Source organism: Calliphora vicina, chromosome 4 (genome assembly GCF_958450345.1).
Source record: "Calliphora vicina chromosome 4, idCalVici1.1, whole genome shotgun sequence".
Taxonomy (NCBI): domain Eukaryota; kingdom Metazoa; phylum Arthropoda; class Insecta; order Diptera; family Calliphoridae; genus Calliphora; species Calliphora vicina.
The window spans coordinates 5323216-5344073 of NC_088783.1; the positions used below are offsets into that span (position 1 = coordinate 5323216).

General features: G+C 30.3%; 1 protein-coding gene across 1 annotated transcript in view; it reads right to left on the reverse strand.

Moving 5' to 3' along the window:
- The window catches only part of LOC135956717 (uncharacterized), a 57976-nt gene extending 37286 nt beyond the window's left edge, over positions 1 to 20690 (reverse strand). The window contains exons 1-19 of the mRNA XM_065507286.1: positions 20487 to 20690; positions 20117 to 20420; positions 19045 to 19120; positions 16688 to 16741; positions 16580 to 16633; positions 16341 to 16502; positions 16232 to 16279; positions 12482 to 14039; positions 11870 to 12400; positions 9450 to 10619; positions 6559 to 6723; positions 6187 to 6490; positions 4433 to 4508; positions 4307 to 4360; positions 4199 to 4252; positions 3965 to 4126; positions 3853 to 3900; positions 1699 to 3256; positions 1091 to 1621 (exon numbers count right to left, since the gene is read on the reverse strand). Coding sequence (XP_065363358.1) covers positions 1091 to 1621; positions 1699 to 3256; positions 3853 to 3900; positions 3965 to 4126; positions 4199 to 4252; positions 4307 to 4360; positions 4433 to 4508; positions 6187 to 6490; positions 6559 to 6723; positions 9450 to 10619; positions 11870 to 12400; positions 12482 to 14039; positions 16232 to 16279; positions 16341 to 16502; positions 16580 to 16633; positions 16688 to 16741; positions 19045 to 19120; positions 20117 to 20420; positions 20487 to 20642 — 7065 coding nt within the window. The 5' untranslated portion in view covers positions 20643 to 20690. The remainder of the gene's footprint in view (positions 1 to 1090; positions 1622 to 1698; positions 3257 to 3852; positions 3901 to 3964; positions 4127 to 4198; positions 4253 to 4306; positions 4361 to 4432; positions 4509 to 6186; positions 6491 to 6558; positions 6724 to 9449; positions 10620 to 11869; positions 12401 to 12481; positions 14040 to 16231; positions 16280 to 16340; positions 16503 to 16579; positions 16634 to 16687; positions 16742 to 19044; positions 19121 to 20116; positions 20421 to 20486) is intronic.
- Positions 20691 to 20858: the final 168 nt, after the last annotated feature.

Consider the following 20858-nt stretch of genomic DNA (forward strand, 5'->3'; position numbering starts at 1 on the left):
ATGCAAAAATTAACTTAATGTTAATGAAGGGAATTATATACTATACACATATTGTACATATTGGAACAGAGACCGAAAATAACGGGTTCACTTTCATTTTAATGGTAAATTCTTATTCGCAGCCATTTAAAAATAATTTTTTCTGATATATCACTGAGAGAGTGATTTATTCGAGAACATTTTAGGTTTGGGGTTGAGAGAAACAGAAAAGAAACACACACAAATAATCTGGATGAGTGATTTATAATTTATTTTTTTCGTAAAGGTCAGCTTGTGACTTTTATTTGTGATCATGAAAAATAAATCACAAAAATGCATTTGATGCAAATCAAGCTTAAATATATAAAATTTATCAAAAGATTAATAACAATTTAAAAAAAATTCTCATTTCTGTTACTCAGACTTCATACTTATATTATTTCCATAATTTACTATTATTTCCATAAATTACTAATAATATGTTATTGTATGTAAATAAAAGATAAAGTAACAGTTATTAAGAACAAGAACAAATGAGTTGTTTATTTCACACCAAACCATTAAAAAACAACAAAAACTAATAAATGTCTTACCAAACCTTTTAATAAAAATCATTTTATATTATAACTGTTATTTTCAGTGATTTATTTTTATCACAAAAATATAAATCACAATTTGGGTTTTTTGGTATATGGACGAGTTATTTTCGATCTCTGGTCCAGAAGTTATTGCAATATGTGTATAGTATATAATTTCCCTAATAACAATACATATCAGAGATGTGCATGAATATTTATTGTATCTTGAAATACGCGCGAAAACTTTTTTAATTAATGCACTGCTTTTGTACTATGCATACAGCTTATCATCGAGCTTTTATGAATCTTTTCAATACAAATCAAAACACAGTTATCAGTTTTGAGTACTAGCAATAATTTGTGAGAGCGTAAACACTGCAAGCAATGTTATTAACACATGTTGATGATTGAAAATAAAACAAATGTAGTGAGTTCATTCATATAGAAAAAAGCGATTCAACTCATGTGCATCTCTGAGACATATTTATGATTTAATTAAAACAAGTAAACATGTTTTATTTGTATTTCGTTACCTGTGAGACTGTTCTAAAAATACAACGTTCACACTTTAGCTGTAGCAATTCATAATTATGCATAGATCGCTGATGTTGAGCTATTTGATATTTTCGCATAAACGACTTACTGCACATGCAACAGCTGTAGGGATATAAAGTCTTTATATCGTCTCCTGTATGTTCATCCGCTTCTTGCTCATCTTCTACTTCTGTTTCAGAATCCAGTTCTAAATGCAATTCGAATCCTTTTTGATTTGTAATCGAGTAATTAGCCAGTGAATGCGAATTAGCGCAAGATGTATGTGGATTTGTAGGTGAATAATGTTCACTTAATTTTGCCATAGTTTCAAATGTTAGGCCACATAGTTTACATTTAATGATTTTGTCACCGTTTGGCCACCATGTAGAATTTACTATACTTTCAACGGTCTTGACATCAGCTGGTGTTACACAATGTCGACCTAAATGCTCTTTGACATCTTCAACACTAAAGAAAGTTTTTGGGCACAGGAGACAATAATGAAGTTGAACATCGGTTGTCATGTGATTCTAAATTGAAAACGTATTATTAACCTTAAGTTAAGTAAGTTATTAAAATTCATAAATAAATATGTAGATGATTTTACCTGTATTTCTTTGTGTTTCAATAGATTATTTGGCCATATAAAACGAGCCTTACAGTAATCACATTGTTGAGCTATTCGTCGGTGTTCATTCCAGCAAACCCTTTTCAAATGCTGTTGCAACAAATCAAGGCTAACATATGGCTGATTACAGTCTTTACACGAAAAGGGCAGTGGCACATTACTGTGCTGTTCTTGTTGATGGTTCAATAGAAGTTTCCGTTTTGCAAACATTTCTTTGCAAATGTCACACCCGTATTGTATTTTTATAGTTTGACCATCATCTGCATTCTCTTCTGTGTTACTATCTGAGTCTGAGAGGTCTAGTTCATTGCCGTACTTATCGATGGCTTGGTAAAAACAACTTATTTGAGATTTAATATAGGCATTTTGAATCCTCAGCTGCATTGGCACTAAATCAATTGATTTGCTACGTTCAAAGCATTTTACATAAATACAGTCTTTAAAGTCAATACCAGTTACGCCATCAGCATGCAACGGCATGTGTTGACGCAAATGTTCAAGTTTTTGAAAATATTGTGCACAAAGACCACAACGTATTATCGCTTTTGCAGATGCTGTCCTGGAAACACTATGTGACGCTAAATGCACTTGATATTCTGCCTTTTCCTCAAATTCCAGTTCGCATATGTTACATTTTAGTTGATCTTTTGTAATAGTGGGCCAGTTCTCCGGTGGTATTATTGTGGCACACTTGTGTTTTTTAAAATTTTCCGGCCAAACAAACTTGGCCGGGCAACGTGTACAACGTAAAACTTTATTTTTATTTCGGCAATGAGTTTTTCTGTGATCTTCGTGCATTTTTATTGAAATAAATTCCAATTTGCATCGTCTACATTTCAAAGGGATTTCTTCTTTACTATGAAATTCTTTTAAATGGGAGAAAACTTGGTATTTATGCAAGAAATCTTCAAAACACAATTCACACTTGTATTTGCCAACACCCTCTGCAGTGTCTTCTAGCAAATCTTCTGCTTCTGTATCACTAACAGACATTTCATAAAAATTTTCATTTAACACTGTGTAATATTTGAACCAATCTTCCTCTCGAATATCATTGCATATACTTTCCTTGAGAACGTCCAAATCAAGCATTTCTGGAAATAAATGTTGGACAATGTTACTGTCCAAGTCTAAGCCATGAAGAGAGTTTACATCCCTGTGATTTTTCAAGTGCTGACAAAGTTCTTTGTTTGTTGTAAATGTTGTATCACACAATTTACATTCGACCAGACACCAAGCTACAGGCTTGCTGTATAAACGATCTCCAAATAATCGTTGTATATGCTTAGAGTTAGAACCGAGTGATTCGCCTGGATGCATACGTTTAAGATGTAGTTGCAAGTAGTCCTTACAGTTAAAATATTGATCACAAAATCCGCAAGGATTTAATTTGTCTTCTTGTGAGTGTTTTAATATAATATGCCGACGACAATTTTTTCTCAACGTAAATGTTTTTTTACATATAAGACATACGAAATGATTGTTGACTTTTTCGATTTTATCACCTTCTGAACCTTTTTTTAGTGGGATTTGCTGTCTATGAAAACATAAAATTAGTTAAATGCATATGTATGTACATTAGGGTTTATAACCAAATTTGGGCCCTAGAACCACGCATTTCGTTCTAGTCATTTGGGTATTTTAAATATAGGTATTTTAAATATAGATAATTTTGATATTTGCAAAAAATGTAATAAATTTATAGCCCTAATATCCCTCATTTGCTGCAACAACGTCATAACTCAAAATCCGTGTGTTTTGAAATGAGTAATACGAAATATGCGCCGTTTTATAGTCTTTCATTTAGTTTTATCAGTTTTCAAAAAAAGTCAACTATTTTTTGTGTGAGTGTTTTTTTTTTGTTGTAAACATCAAAATTAAAATTCATGTTTTCTCGTATATTTGACAAGACAAAATTGGGTTAAATACAGATTAGAAAGATATTAACATCTATTTAAATCTGCTTTTATTTCTGAAATTACATGATTTGTTGAACATTTATTTAAGAAATAGTAAAATGTCATAAAACATTCAAAGCCGTTTTTCTCGAAACGACTTTTTTTGAATTATGACGTTGTTGCAGCAAATGAGCGATATATAGTTTAGTTTTATCAAATGTATTTGTTAACGAACCTATAGGCTGATTCATAATCAAAATCACTTTCATTGGATGACGAGGAGCTGAAATAAAATTCAATTTAGAATTAACATGTACATATTTCTATTATCCTAATCATTATCTAACCTATCTTCATTTCGGCTAGAATGTGCGGCTTTTATATGTCGACGACAATTTTTTTGCAACTTAAATGATGTCTTACATACGACACATTGAAAATTATTGTTCACTTTCTTGATTAGCGCATAGTCTGAATCTGTCTCAAATGTAGTTTGTTCGATCGGTAGGCTATAAGTAAATTAAATAATATTTTAAGTACAGCTTAATATTTTTGTAAGTGTGTTTTTTGCATTCTTCAACCTTTTTGAAATATAATTTTTAGACAAGTAATCACTTTCATCGGACGATGATGAGCTGAAATAAAATTCATATTATAATTACAGAATTTGTATAAAATCATTATTATACCTGAATATATTTTCGTCATCGTTTGAACTTTGATTATTTTGTTCATTTAGTGATCTATTAATATTAAAAATTAAAAAAAAAAATGTTTTATTTTAGACATTAGTATCAGGTATTTTAAATGATTACCTTTGTATTTCTTCCAATTGCACTGACATTGAATTTATAGCCTCATCACACGTTTCCATAAAAGGGTCATGAGCGACTGAAAATACAAAACTGTTAATCTTACTTGTAATTATATATTAGCAAAAGCTTGTACACCTATTTTAATCAGAGCTAAATAGAAATTCATTCCATAAAATCATTCCCGACAAAATTAACACTTTAGCTTCATTCAAAGGCATTATTTGAATATACATATGTAATTCATTCATTGTTGAATTATGTAATTCAAAACGAAATTCATTCAAATATATAATAAAATATGTCATAATTGCTCCCATAAGGTAATATCGATTTCGCTTTCTTATCATTCTCTGGTTTATTGGAATAACTTATAACCATTACGGTCTTTGTTCATTCTCCGTTAAGGGATAAAATTTAATTTGATTTTGAAAATTAAGTTATTTCGAATCTTTGAATTCCATACATATGTATGTATATAATAATCAAAGTTAACCCTCCGTTAGTTGCAATCTTTTTCAATTGAGACTAGTCGCAAGGTATCAAATTGATATTTGATATCTGAGTTTGCTAGAATAAACTTACAGTAGCCCAAGAAAGTCTACATACAGGAAAAATTATTATGTTATGAATGACAAAATGAAATGTCAAAACTTGTAAATAAAAACATTTTTAAACTAATTTAGCAATAAAGGGTACCAATTGTACCATTTTTCTTTCGCATCGCAATAGAGAGTAACCCCCGTTTTTTTAGTTTTTTTTATGAGATATATAATAATAAATGTCTTATGTCGATTTTAGCAAAAAAAAAATTCAAATAGTTTTAGAGTTATTGATTCTGAGTAAAATAACGAAAAATTTATTCTCGGTCACGCCTACTTTTGGGTGGGCGGGACTATTAAGTTTCATAATATTTTGAACATTAAAGCCAAAAAAACCCAAAAAAGTGTTCGTTATTTGACTCAGAATCAAAAAATTTAATGACGGTGAAATTTTGGAAGTGATAGGAAATGTTGCTAAACCCGACTTAAGTGATGTTGTTTTAATTTTTTTTAGTGTGAAATTATTTATTGGGCTACTGTATTTTAAATGCTAACAAAACGAAATTGTTAAGATTTAGACCTGTTAATCAGCAGAATCAAGACTTTAGTGTATTTGTGGATGGGAACATCATAGCGGAGCAGAATTCAATAACGTTTAGGAGTCACACTATAAAGTAACCGGAATTGGAGTCAGCACATTCTACAATTAAAATCAAAGATATCTCAATCTATCGGCTTATTATATAAATTTAAAAATAAATTTAGCAAAAACACAAAATTTCTCATTTATAATGCATTAATACAAATTCATTTAAATTATTTAGCTATCTTAAACGGCTATAAAAAGTTTAGTGAACTCAAATCACTTCAACGTTTGCAGAATAAAAATCTTAAAATAGTAGCTTCCAGTCTTGCACTTAACTTTTTCGGCTCGGTTGCTAAAATCGACAAAATCGGCCCATAAATGGCTGAGATATAAGGAAAAAACCTATGTTTGATCTATATTTCAAAGTATTTCAAGTTGGGCCTACAATGGGTCAAAATCGTGAAAAATATTTTAAACCCGAATTTTTTTTTCCATTTTTTTAAAAAAAAAAAATTAAAAAACAATTTGGAAAAAAAAATAATTTTGTTTAAATAAAAGTAATTTATTTACTTTTTTTGGCGAAGGGTATATAAGATTCGACACAGCCAAACTTACTTCTTTTTATTTACCTGAATTTTCCAATTTTTGCAGTTTATTATTGTCATTGTAAACAATGTCGTAGGGAACAACCTGTTCTTCTTCCAATTTAATTTCCGGCATTAACATTTCCAACGGCAAAGCATTAGCAGACTCTGCCAAACAATCAGTAAAATTGTCAATTTCATTAGAAACCCCATCCTTACATCTTCCCAACAATTGAGAGTATTTTTTATTCACACTATGTATCTGCAGTATAAAATCATAGAAACTTATAAGTTTATCCAAACATTTGCAGCATACAGTCCTTGGGAGTAGTAGATCATCATCGATTGCCTATTGAGAAACATATGAACGATTTTATAAACTGTATACTATTTATTATATTATCGGCGTTTATGTACCTGAAACTGAGCAATTTCCTTTAATAAATCACGCCAGGTTTTTGAGTTGCTGCATTCAGCCGTAAGGGAGTAAACTGACTGTCCTGGATCAAAGCATGTACGACATTTATATTGAATTCCATTTATAAAACACTCATTATTAATATAATTGCTCATTTTATGGAATTATTTATTTACTTTTCCTTCAATGAAAAAATTTCTTATTTGTGGTAAAAAATGTTTGTGATTTGCAAAGTAAATCAATGTAATAGAGTTCTGGGTATTCGGTACTTGATACCCATCAAGGCGAATTTATACAAGGTGGAGTCAGTTCTACAAAAACAACAATTGGTCTTAAGAAATGTCAAAAAACAAAAATGAAAAATTATACAAATATGTATTAAAACATAATATAAGGTAGATAATTGAATAGTGGGGCTTTACTTATTTATGTAAAAAATAAATATTTTGCTAATAAGCTTAGAATATGTAGATATTTAAATATAAAAACAAGCTTTGACATCTGTTAGAACCAAAAAGCGAAAAAAAGTAATCAGCTGATTGACTGACTACACCTTGTATAAATTCGCCTTGCTGTTGTTTTTGTACATTTGTAGTTCTGTCCACAGTATGAAAACAAACAAAACATTTCGCAAACGTTTGCAAAATGTACAGAAGAAATCAAAATTTTTATATTGTATTGTACATGAGCAAAAACAAAACAAAAACTTTTCAAGTGACAAAGAGAGAAAACGAAATGATTAGCTTTTCACTCATATGCATTATTTAATTTACCGTTACAATCGTACATTTGAGTACAAAACAGACAGAGAAACGTAAACAAAACGATTGCAAACGTTTCGATTTGTTTATTTCCGTACTCTGGTTCTGTCGTCACTAGGGTTCTATAGCTGAAACAAGAAGTCCACTTTCGACCTTTCGACTTTTTCCGTTTTTTAAAAGATTGACTTTTCGAACTTTCGACTTTTTAGTTAATCGACTTTTTTCGACTTACCGAATATTTTCGACTTTTTTCAACTTTTTACCATTTCTTGTAAAAAATACATGGTTTCTATATTTATTGATGCGCCTTTTGATGTTTAGCAATAAAAATGAAATAGTTAGAAGAATGTTGTAATAGTTAGAAGAATGTTGTGTAGAAAAAAGCTTTATTTTATAAACATTTATTTATTATTTACATATATTAGTATACACTACAAAAAAGTGTACCAAATTGCAATAGTTTTAGTATAATGTTGCAATTAAATATTTGTTTTTAACAATCTAAAAAGTCGACTTTTATCGATTATTCGACTTTTGAGATAACTGATTGTTCGACTTTTTTCCGACCAAAAAGTAGATTTCGACTTTTTTCAGGAAAAAGTCGATTGATCGAAGATCGACTAATAGAAACTTCGAACAATCGACTTTTTGGTTGGAAAAAAGGCGAAAAATCATTTATGTTATCTCAAAAGTCGACTTTTTGGTTGGAAAAAAGGCGAAAAAGCATATGTAATCTCAAAAGTTGAAAATAGTCGACTTTTTAGATTGTTATTTATTTGTAACATTATACTAAAACTATTGCAATTTGGTACACTTGCATTTTTTGTATTGTATGCTAATATATGTAAATAATAAATAAAAGTTTATAAAATAAAGCTTTTTTCTACACGAAAATTCTTAAAATTCATTTTTATTGCTAAACATTACAAAAGGCACATCAATAAATGTAGAAACAATGTATTTTTTACAAGAAATGGTAAAAAGTTGAAAAAAATCGGAAAGTCGATTAACTAAAAAGTCGACTTTTCATAAATTACCAAAAGTCGAAATTCGACTTTTTTAAAAAAACGGAAAAAGTCGACATTTTGTTTCAGCTATAGTACCCTACAAGGTTGCCAACTCTTCAGCTCAGAAAATGGCTATATTTTGAATTAAAAATGGCTAGAAATGGCTAAAACAGAAAAATAACTGAATACAAATTCAAAAATATTACATTTATTGCCCCCCATCACCACAAAGTCTGATTATGTGTTAACTAATAGTTATACTGACAGTTTTCCAAAAAAAATTTTACCGACTTCGTGTCTGCTAAACCCAGATTTTGATAAATTTTCCTTTTTGAAACAATTTAGAAGACTGTTTTCATAAAACCAATAATATTCTCATCAAATCATCAACAGACGAATTTGTTTAAAAAGACTGTTTCTTTGTCATTTGATAAAAAAAACTTTTTTATTTTTAAAAAATTACAAAAATGATCAAGAAAAGTATAAAATAAAAAAGGCTAGGACAAAATAAAATGGCTAGATCTTCCGGCTAGATTAAATCTAGCCATTTTTTTATGGCTAAATGAAAATAAAATCGCTAGATCTAGCCGGAAAATGGCTAAATTGGCAACCTTGGTACCCTAGTAACAAGATAGTATACTGTGATTGGAATTTTGTGGATTTCGGAGAAGACAAATTTTCTAGTTTTGTTTTGCCAAATAATCCTTATTTATTTACAGCTCAGCATTTTTTAAATAACACTTTTTCAGATTTATATTGTTACGATATTGCAATTATCAATTAAAATGTAATGGTTTTTAACGGATGATTTCAATACAATTCAATTTAAGGAAATAAAAACAAAAACGAAACAATATGATATAGAAAATATACCAAACACTTTTTCTAAAATCGGATATGCGAAATTCATCAAAAAAGTATTTTTTTTTTAAACTTGTAAAATAAGCTAAAAATACTATTAATACATTTAAAAACTTTTTGTTTTAATTTTTATTAATTATTCTACATGTTGTTGTATACTATGTTTGTCCAGCCTTCGTCTCTTTGTGGCTCCAAGCATATTTCATAAACATTTTTCCAGAAATTTAGACGTTAAAAGTTTTGACTTCTTTTAAATTAAACTTTTTCAACGTGATGACCCATTGCAATACGATGTCTTTTCAGATAGGCGGGCAATACGAAAGCTTTACCGCAAATGTCACACCTAGAAAGATTCTCGCCTGTATGATTACGCAAATGTAGTCTCAGTGAGTCCGATGTCGTAAATGTTCTCTGACAAAACTTGCACTTGTAGGGGCGTTCGCCGGTGTGCATGCGGTTATGAACATTTAATTGAGAGTTTTGCTTAAATGCTTTGCCGCATGTCTTACATTTGTAGGGCCGTTCACCAGTGTGTTTTCGTCGGTGAGTAAGTAAATTGGTTTTACGTGCGAAGGCCTTTACGCAAAAATCACACTTGAAGGGTTTCTCACCCGTGTGCGTTCTAACGTGTGATGGTAGACATGTCTTGGACGACAAGTATATTCCACAAATGGGACATAACGATTTCTTTCTCTCGTTTGAACTGGGATGTTCGGAAACATTTGAATTGGAAATGTTGACTGGTGTCGAGAACAATTTGTTGTGACCTGTATAGTCACGATGTTTTTTCAGATAGTTGGAACATACAAAACTTTTATCGCAAATCTCACACTTGAAGGGTCTATCGCCAGTATGATAACGCAAATGGAGTTTTAGATAGTACGATTTGTTAAATGATTTCTGGCAAATTGTGCACTGGTATGGACGTTCGCCAGTGTGCATACGCGTGTGTTCTTGTAATTTGCATTGTCGCGAAAATCCTTTATCGCAATGTAAACACTTGAAGGGACGTTCGCCAGTGTGTGTGACTTGGTGATCCTTTAAATCGTATTTGCGTCTAAAGTCCATTTTGCAAATATCACATTTGAACGGTTTCTCACCCCTGTGCTTCATCATGTGTACCTTAAGCGCTGTACTGTTTTGGTAGTGCACCCCACAAATTGTACATGTCTCTACTTTTCTTATTCTGGGTGGTTTGCTAACTTTTGCCTCATCTTTGTTTGATGATGACTCCATATTATTGCTCTCGATTGGCGCAGTCTGATTATAAATCGCTACATACGATGTTTTTCCCCACTCTTTGGGAGTATGAAATATAGCATGATGATTATCAAGATTCTCTTTCCACATAAATTTAAAATGGCACTGATCACAATCGTAAATCTTTTCATCATTAAAACACTGCGTATCTTTATGATAATCTAAAAATTCCTAAAATGGAAAAAAAAAATTTAATTTTATTCAAATAAAAGTCTAAATTTTAGTTGATTATTCGAACGAATACGAAAAAATCTATTGTATTATACAAATAACTAAAATACATATATTTATAACCAAAAACCATGTATAAGTTTGTTAACAATGAAGAAAACTACAAAATTAATAATTAATTATAAAATATTTCTGAGTAAAAGACATTAGATTTCAAAGTAATTTTAAATTCGCCTAAGATTTTTAGTAAATTTTTAATTCGTTTGAATAAAATATATTTTAAATTATATCTACACATAGTCCTAGAGTTATAAGGATATAACTCGCTTATTACATGTCATAAGTGTCCAGAAGTTAATACAATATGTGTATAGTATATAGGGTGATTGGTCCGGTTTTTTTTTTTGCTAAAGTCGGTTTCGGTTTTTTTTGAAAAGCTCACATTTCGAATATTGAAGAACCCGGGTTTTTCTCCACTTTTTCTAAAAGCGTGTTTTTATGAGTTTTAGTGTATTAAAAACTTTATAAAATATTCAAAATCCAAAAAAAAAAATTATATTTAGAAAATCTCACAAGTCATACAAATACACCAAGTAAAAGATAATTTCCAATGTCTAGTTTTATAAAAACAAAAAAAAATTGGTTATTCCTAAGATATTATTTAACCCAAATAGAAAATAGATTTTTTTAAAAAAACCTAACGTAGTTGTTGACATTTGAAATTAAATTCAAGTCATAAAATATCAACCACTAATTTTTAGAAAAAATGCAATTTTAATTTCAAAATGGGTAACATTTTACCCGAAGACCTTATGTAGGATAAGAAAAACAGTAGTTCAGCAAGTATGATGAAAATAGACAGATATATATTAGAGCTACCAAAGATATATTGTAGTGCTACCAAAGCTCTGAAAAAATGTAACATAATTGTACGTAACAAAAGACCTTAAGTCCTTATGAAGGATAAAAGAAGCAATCAAAATGGTTATAATCATTATTATTTTAATAAATAAAACTTTTTTCTTCTTATTTCTAGGCGTTTTGATATTTTTCCAAAAAAACCGGTTAACCGGTTATTATAAAAAAACTGAAACCGAAACCGGTTTATATTAAATTGCAATTTTTCGAAGAAACCGAAAACCGGTTTCTAAAAAATGTCGAAGAATCGATCACCCTAATAGTAATAACAATACATATTTATGATTTAATTAAAACAAGTACATAAACATGTTATATTCATATTTTCTTACCCGTGAGACTGTTCTAAAAATACAACGTTCACACTTTAGCTGTAGTAATTCATAATTATGCATAGATCGCTGATGTTGAGCTATTTGATATTTTCGCATAAACGACTTACTGCACATGCAACAGCTGTAGGGATATAAAGTCTTTATATCGTCTCCTGTATGTTCATGAGCTTCTTGCTCATCTTCTACTTCTGTTTCAGAATCCAGTTCTAAATGCAATTCGAATCCTTTTTGATTTGTAATCGAGTAATTAGCCAGTGAATGCGAATTAGCGCAAGATGTATGTGGATTTGTAGGTGAATAATGTTCACTTAATTTTGCCATAGTTTCAAATGTTAGGCCACATAGTTTACATTTAATGATTTTGTCACCGTTTGGCCACCATGTAGAATTTACTATACTTTCAACGGTCTTGACATCAGCTGGTGTTACACAATGTCGACCTAAGTGCTCCTTGACATCTTCAACACTAAAGAAAGTTTTTGGGCACAGGAGACAGTAATGAAGTTGAACATCAGTTGTCGTGTGATTCTAAAGTGAAAACGCATTATTGACCTTAAGTTAAGTAAGTTATTAAAATTCATAAATAAATAAAAATGTAGATGATTTTACCTGTATTTCTTTGTGTTTCAATAGATTATTTGGCCATATAAAACGAGCCTTACAGTAATCACATTGCTGAGCTATTCGTCGGTGTTCATTCCAGCAAACCCTTTTCAAATGCTGTTGTAACAAATCAAGGCTAACATATGGCTGATTACAGTCCTTACACGTAAAGGGCAGTGGCACATTATTGTGCTGTTCTTGTTGATGGTTCAATAGAAGTTTCCGTTTTGCAAACATTTGTTTGCAAATGTCGCACCCGTATTGTCTTTTTATAGTTTGACCATCATCTGCATTCTCTTCTGTGTTACTATCTGAGTCTGAGAGGTCTAGTTCATTGCCGTACTTATCGATGGCTTGGTAAAAACAACTTATTTGAGATTTAATATAGGCATTTTGAATCCTCAGCTGCATTGGCACTAAATCAATTGATTTGCTACGTTCAAAGCATTTTACATAAATACAGTCTTTAAAGTCAATACCAGTTACGCCATCAGCATGCAACGGCATGTGTTGACGCAAATGTTCAAGTTTTTGAAAATATTGTGCACAAAGACCACAACGTATTATCGCTTTTGCAGATGCTGTCCTGGAAACACTATGTGACGCTAAATGCACTTGATATTCTGCCTTTTCCTCAAATTCCAGTTCGCATATGTTACATTTTAGTTGATCTTTTGTAGTAGAGGGCCAGTTTTCCGGTGGTATTTTTGTGGCACACTTGTGTTTTTTCAAATTTTCCGGCCAAACAAACTTGGCCGGGCAACGTGTACAAAGTAAAACTTTATTTTTATTTCGGCAATGAGTTTTTCTGTGATCTTCGTGCATTTTTATTGAAATAAATTCCAATTTGCATCGTCTACATTTCAGAGGGATTTCTTCTTTACTATGAAATTCTTTTAAATGGGAGAAAACTTGGTATTTATGCAAGAAATCTTCAAAACACAATTCACACTTGTATTTGCCAACACCCTCTGCAGTGTCTTCTAGCAAATCTTCTGCTTCTGTATCACTAACAGACATTTCATAAAAATTTTCATTTAACACTGTGTAATATTTGAACCAATCTTCCTCTCGAATATCATTGCATATACTTTCCTTGAGAACGTCCAAATCAAGCATTTCTGGAAATAAATGTTGGACAATGTTACTGTCCAAGTCTAAGCCATGAAGAGAGTTTACATTCCTGTGATTTTTCAAGTGCTGACGAAGTTCTTTAGTTGTTGTAAATTGTGTATCACACAATTTACATTCGACCAGACACCAAGCTGCAGGCTTGCTGTATATACGATCTCCAAATAATCGTTGTATATGCTTATAGTTTGAACCGAGTGATTCGCCTGGATGCATACGTTTAAGATGTAGTTGCAAGTAGTTCTTACAATTAAAATGTAGATCACATAATCCGCAAGGATATAATACGGTTTTTTGTGGGTGCTTTATAATAATATGCCGACGACAATTCTTTTGCAACGTAAATGTTTGTTTACATATAAGACATACGAAATTATTGTTGACTTTTTCGATTTTATCACGTTCTGAACCTTTTTTTAGTGGGATTTTATGTCTATGAGAAAATAAAATTAGTTAAACGCATGTGCACACATCGTCACATCAAATGCAAAATAACGTGACATCACTTTTCATTAGTTTATAGGAGCAGCAAAAAACTATATAAAAAGAAAACTACTTGAGATATTGAAACAAAATTTTCAAATCTGACTTACAATAAAACTAGAAATATATTTTCTAAAAAAAAAAAAATTTAAAGCACACTTTAAGCTATGGGTCTTACGATTTTTTGGATTGTTGTTTTCTAAAACTAAAATAACGTATCAGCTGTGTTGTTGATTTCATCTTACTGGTGTCAACAATATAAAATTGTATGACAAAATAAAAATATTTTTTTTATTTTAAATAAAAGCAGTATAAAAAAAAATATATCAATATTTTATATATATTTTTTATTTTAATTGCTAATAACTACTTACTTAAAAGGTACTTCATTAAATTGTCATATACTACGTTTATACGCACGACTTATTCGCAAATAAATATATTGAAAGTAGAAAAATTAGCCGTATAAACAGTGAATTATTTTTTTATTTGCAAATAGCTAACTCACTAAAAGAATTCCTGATTAACGATACTATTTGCAAATAAGATTTTAAACATTGTCATATTTTTTAATGTTTTTAGTTTTTCTTTCATTTTTAAAATATTTCATTGCGTTTTTGCAATAATTGGATTGCAAGACAATCAAGAATTTTTAATTCTTTAATTTTTGCATTTAAAAAAATAAGAATTTTCCGTAACCAAAGTGACATATAAAAAGAGAGTTAGTTAATTACAAATTATTTTTATTTGCAAAAAAATTCAATTTGAACAAATTTATTAAAAACAAGTAAGAGTGCTATATTCAGCTGTGCCGAATCTTATATACTCTTCACCAAATTATACTTCAAAATTTTAAATATTTTAAGGTAAACAAAATTTAATTTTTTTCCAGTTGTTTTTTTTTAATTTTTTGGAAATTTTTTTTTTGTTTTTCAATATTTTTTGTGAAAAATAAAATTCGGGTTAAATTTTTTTATCGGATTTTGACCCATTGTCCAACTTACTATGGTCTTATATACGTCGTTGCAAATGTCTTTGAAATATCTATCAGTAGATATCCATATTGTCTATATTAATGTCTTAGTAATCCAGATATAGGTCAAAAATCGAGGTTGTCTTGGTTTTTTCCTCATATCTCAGCCATTTGTGGACCGATTTAGCTGATTTTAAATAGCAAAATTCTCGAAAGCATGTCTGACAGAATTATTGAAGATTTGGATCCAGAAGATATCTGGGGTCTTCAGAAAATTGATTTCAACAGACAGACGGACATGGCTTAATCGACTCCGCTATCTATAAGGATCCAGAATATATATATTTTATAGGGTCGGAAATGAAAAATGCAGAAATTACAAACGGAATGACAAACTTATATATACCCTTCTCACGAAGGTGAAGGGTATAAATATTAGGAAACTAAATAAAATAAGGTGAAATACTATTTATTAATTAATTAGTCAAAACGTATACGTTATTTTGTTTAAAAAAATCTTTACTTTATGACACGTTGTTTTAAATTTTGGTTATAACTTGGTTATTTTTGATAGTAACAGTTTAAAATTGTGTACTTATGTATATGTAACAGAGATGTACATGAGTTGATTCGCTTTTTTTCTATATGAATGAAATCACTGCATTTGTTGTGTTTTCAATCATCAACATGTGCAAATTATATAGCTTGCAGTGCTTGCGCTATCACAATTGATTACCATTTACACAATCATTTTTTAAATGCCGTTAGCAATAACAACTCAAAAATGATTAGACCGCTTTCACACTATGCCATTTAGTTGCCTAAATTTTCTTCTCCTTAACCCCACATTACCTCTGCCATATACAAACACAAGAGACTTGCGCAACTAAATTGCCTAGTGTGAAAGGGGTCTTACCGTGTTTTGATTTGTATGCAAAGTATTCAAATGATTCACTCGATGATAAGTTAAATGCACTTTTGCTAAATAATAAATATGTAATTTGAATGGTATTCATGCACATCTCTGATATGTAATATGATGTAGTGAATCGTAATCAATAATTAAATGAATTTCGAGTTTATTGATGATACGTTGTTTTGCATTTTAGGTTACGATATGTAGATATATAGTTATAGTGTAGTTTTCACAAATGTATTTCTTAACGAACCTATAGGCTGACTCATAATCATAATCGCTTTCATCAGATGACGAGGAGCTGAAATAAAATTCAATTTAGAATTAACATGTATATATTTCTAATCTAACCATTATCTAACCTATCTTCATTTTGGCTAGAGTGTGCTTCTTTTATATGACGACGACAATTTTTTTGCAACTTAAATGATGTTTTACATACGACACATTGATAATAATTGTTCACTTTCTTGATTAGAGCATAGTCTGAATCTATTTCAAATGTAGTTTTTTCGCTCGGTTGGCTATAAGTAAATTAAATAATATTTAAATTAGGTACAGCTTAATATTTTTAGTTAGTGTATTTTTTGCATTCTTCAACCTTTTTGAAATATCGTTTTCAGGCAAGTAATCACTTTCATCGGACGATGAGGATCTGAAATAAAATTCAAATTATAATTATAGAATTTGTATAAAATCATTATTATACCTGAATTTATTTTCGTTATCGTTTGAACTTTGATTATTTTGTTCATTTAGTGATCTTTTAAATAATAAAAAATATGTTTTATTTTAGACATTAGTATCAGGTATTTTCACCCAGATATGCCGATTGGCATTCTAGTGCACCAATCATCGTAGTTTTACAAAATATCTATATTCTGATAGATTATATTACAAAACTGAAGAAATAATTAAAAAAATATAATTTTAACTTGGATTTTGAGTCCGTACTACATGTAGTACGCTCGGCACATATGGAAGCAAAAGACAGTATTTTCTTGTGATTTAATTCAAGTCGGTTATTATTCAGCAACTTTTGTGTACATAAGTAAAGAAAAAACAAATTAACAAAAAAAAATATTTTTTTTAATGCAACGTGTAATGATTACAACGTAGCTATTTACATTTTCCATCGGCTTGACGTGTGTTCTCAGTAAGTAAATGATCTTTTCGATCAAATCTGATGTCGCATGATGATCCTGATGAAAGCTTCGATGAGGCTTTCCCATAAGTAGATATTAGAAATATGGCAATACGCAGCCGAAATGATAAATGGTTCATTTTACCTCCCATATGTATATGCAGTACCATGCATTGTGCTCTGAAAGATCAATAAGGTCTGTAATGGGAAATACCATTATTTACCCCGAATAGATACACGGTACAAGCTGATATTTTCATCTGCTCGATCAACGCCACCCATGTAGCGATTATATTCATGAATAAGGTGTGATTGTTGAATATACGTGAAGGTTCAAGACTACGCTTGGACCAAGTCCCATTTCCTTGTAGGTATTATTTGGGAAAATCCCTGTACCCTGGTATGGCTGGAACCAAATAATGTAACTTTATAAGTTTCATTATTGGTTCTTTTTGACAGTATTGTAGCCACATTGCAATAAAGCACCTGATTTCGTCTGGAGTTACATTTGCAGTTGCCTTTTGTTTGGACGCATAGTCATTAGAGTATTGAGCAATAAGTTGCAGTAAGTCATCATCAAACAATTTCTTAAACAATTCAAGAGGTGTAAGCAAAATTTCCAGTTGACATACTGTAACAATAGGCGTCGCCGTTTCTTCCAGATCCTGCTTTACCCGTTTTACTGACGACTTAATACATTTACGTTTCTTGGCCTGTTGCAATAACGCAATTGGAATGTCGTCTTAAATATCCGAATCAGTAGAATAACAATTTCGAAAAAGCTCAGCCTCAGCATTTAATAATAAGGGTGGTAAGTTTTCAAAATTCACTTCATCTCCAGAATGTTCATCTGTGACGTAGTTGTTAGCACCTTGAGTGGGCACAATTGACATGTTGTAAGAATTTTTAAAAAACTCTTCACTTTCCTCTAAGGCTTTTATTATTTAATTTTAATGTTAACATTAAAAGTAAATAATGTCACAGCCGAATAAAGGCTATATTCGGCTGTGACGAATCTTATATACCCTTCACCAAATTATACTTTAAAATAAAAATTTTAGGTAAACAAAATTTAAATTTTTTTTAAAGTTGTTTTTTCGAAATTGTTTTTTAAAATTTTTTTTTGGAATTTTATAATTTTTTTTTAATTTTAAAAAAATTATTTTTTTAGTTTTTAATTTTTTTTTTAGTATTAGTGAAAAAAAATTTTGGTGAAAAAAAAAATTCGGGTTAAAAAATATTTTTTCCGATTTTGACCCATTGTAGGTCCAATTTACTATGGTCTTATATACGTCGTTGCACAGGTCTTTGAAATATCTATCATTAGATATCCATATTGTCATGGGTCAAAAATCGAGGTTGTCCTGGTTTTTTCCTTATATCTTAGCCATTTGTGGACCGATTTTCTCGATTTTAAATAGCAACCGAATTTGGAGGTATTGATGTATCATTCGTGTATGTAAGTTATTTGGGGGCTTCAGAAAGTTGATTTCAACACACAGACGGACATGGCTATATCGACTCCGCTATCTATAACGATTCAGAATATATATACTATGTGGGGTCGCAAATGAAAAATGTAGAAATTACAAACGGAATGACAAACTTATATATACCCCTGCCACTCATGGTGAAGGGTATAAAAATCTGGAAAAAAATAACTTATTGTTTTCACCATTTTTGCCCACTAATGGTACGTCAGCAAATACATCAACTAAAATCACTTTTATTTTTTTTCACATAACCCTAGACAAAACTTGTCAACACTGTTTAGTTGACCGTTTATTCTGTAGCACGACAAGTAGATTAGAAAATTTAAACAGTAAACCCAGAAATCTGAACATTATAGGTGTACTACATGTATTAAGGTTGGCATATCTGGGTTAAATGATTTCATTTATTGTATTGTAGTTAAAAAATACCTTTGGATTTCTTCCAATTTCACTGACATTGAATTTATAGTCTCATCACTCGTTTCCATAAAAGGGTCATGAGCGTCTGAAAATACAAAAAGTTAATCTTACTTGTAAATATATATTAGCAAAAGCTTATACACTTATGTCATTCTATAAAACCATTCCCAACGAAAACAATTCTTTAACTTTATTTGAATATAATTCATTTAATGTTGAATTATGTAATTCAAAATGCAATCCATTCATATCGTTCTCTGGTTTATTGGGATAACTAATAAACATTCTCCGTTAAGAGACAAAAATTGAATTTGATTTTGAAAATTTAATTAATCATTTCGAATCTTTGAATTCAATATTTAATAACACTATACAACTAAAACTAATTTTTTCCAAAATTACAAGGTCCGACCAATAAATTTTGATAGAGGAGAGAAAAAAAAAAGACAAGACGTGTATCGGCGTTTTAAAAGTTTACATCTGAATTTCATTTGAGGGGGGTTAAAGTTTCCCAACTCTGGCACATTCTTATTGTTAATCGGCATAAGAAACCATGTGATCCTTACATTTTAGGTATAAAATGTGTTCAGCAAATTTATGTATTATAGCCTTATACATCGTTGCAATGGAATTTGAAATATCTATAATTAGATATTCATATTGTCTATATTAAAGACTTAGTAATCCAGATATAGATCAAAAATAGGGGTTTTCCTTATATCTCAGCCATTTTGATATATTGATGTATGAATCATGTGAGTTATTTGGGGGCTACGGAAAGTTGATTTCAACATACAGAAGGACAGACGGACATGGCTATATCGATTACGCTAAATATAACGATCCAGAATACATATATTTTGTGGGGTTGCCCTTCGCCATGAGTGGCGAAGGATATAAAAATTCTTGCTTGTATCAACCTGATCAGTAACGGAGGTTTTTCAAAAAATAGGTAACAATTCATTACATAATGCATTGCTGAACATTTTCATAGATTCCGGTACATTTAATAAAATAAACCAACGATTTCAAAAGGACAATTAAATTTCTTAGTTCTTTTTATTTATCATAAATTATTTACCTGTATATTCCAATTTTTGTAGTTTATTATTGTCACTGTAAACAATGTCGTATGGAACAATCTGCGTTTCTTCCAATTTAATTTCCGTCATTAACATCTCCAACGGCAAATCATTAGCAGACTCTGCCAGACAATCAGTAAAATTGTCAATTTCATTTGAAATCCCATCCTCACATTTTCCCAATAATTGAGAGTATTTTTTATTCACATTATGTATCTGCAGTATAAAATCATAGAAACTTATAATTTTATCCAAACATTTACAGCATACAGTCCTTGGTAGTAGTAGCTCATCCTCGATTGGCTATTGCGAAAAATATGAACAATTTTATAAACTGTATTGTTATTATACCTATTATCGTTTATGTACTTGAAACTGAGCAATTTCCTCTAATAAATCACGCCAGGTTTTTGAGTTGCTGCATTCAGCTGTAAGGGAGAAAACTGATTGTCCTGGATCAAAGCATGTACGGCATTTATATTGAATTTCATTTATAAAACACTCATTATTAATATAATTGCTCATTTTATGGAATTATTTATTTACTTTTCCTTCAATGAAAAAAAATTTCTAATTTGTGGTAAACATTTTTTGTAAACAGCTGACTCAGTGCACACTTAGAAACACTGTTGCCAGATTTGCCGATTTATCGTCATTTTAGCGACTTTTGATTGTAAAAATGGCAAAGTGCGATTTGCCGATTTTAGTCCTCGATTTTTTTGAAAAGTAAATGGCCCATAA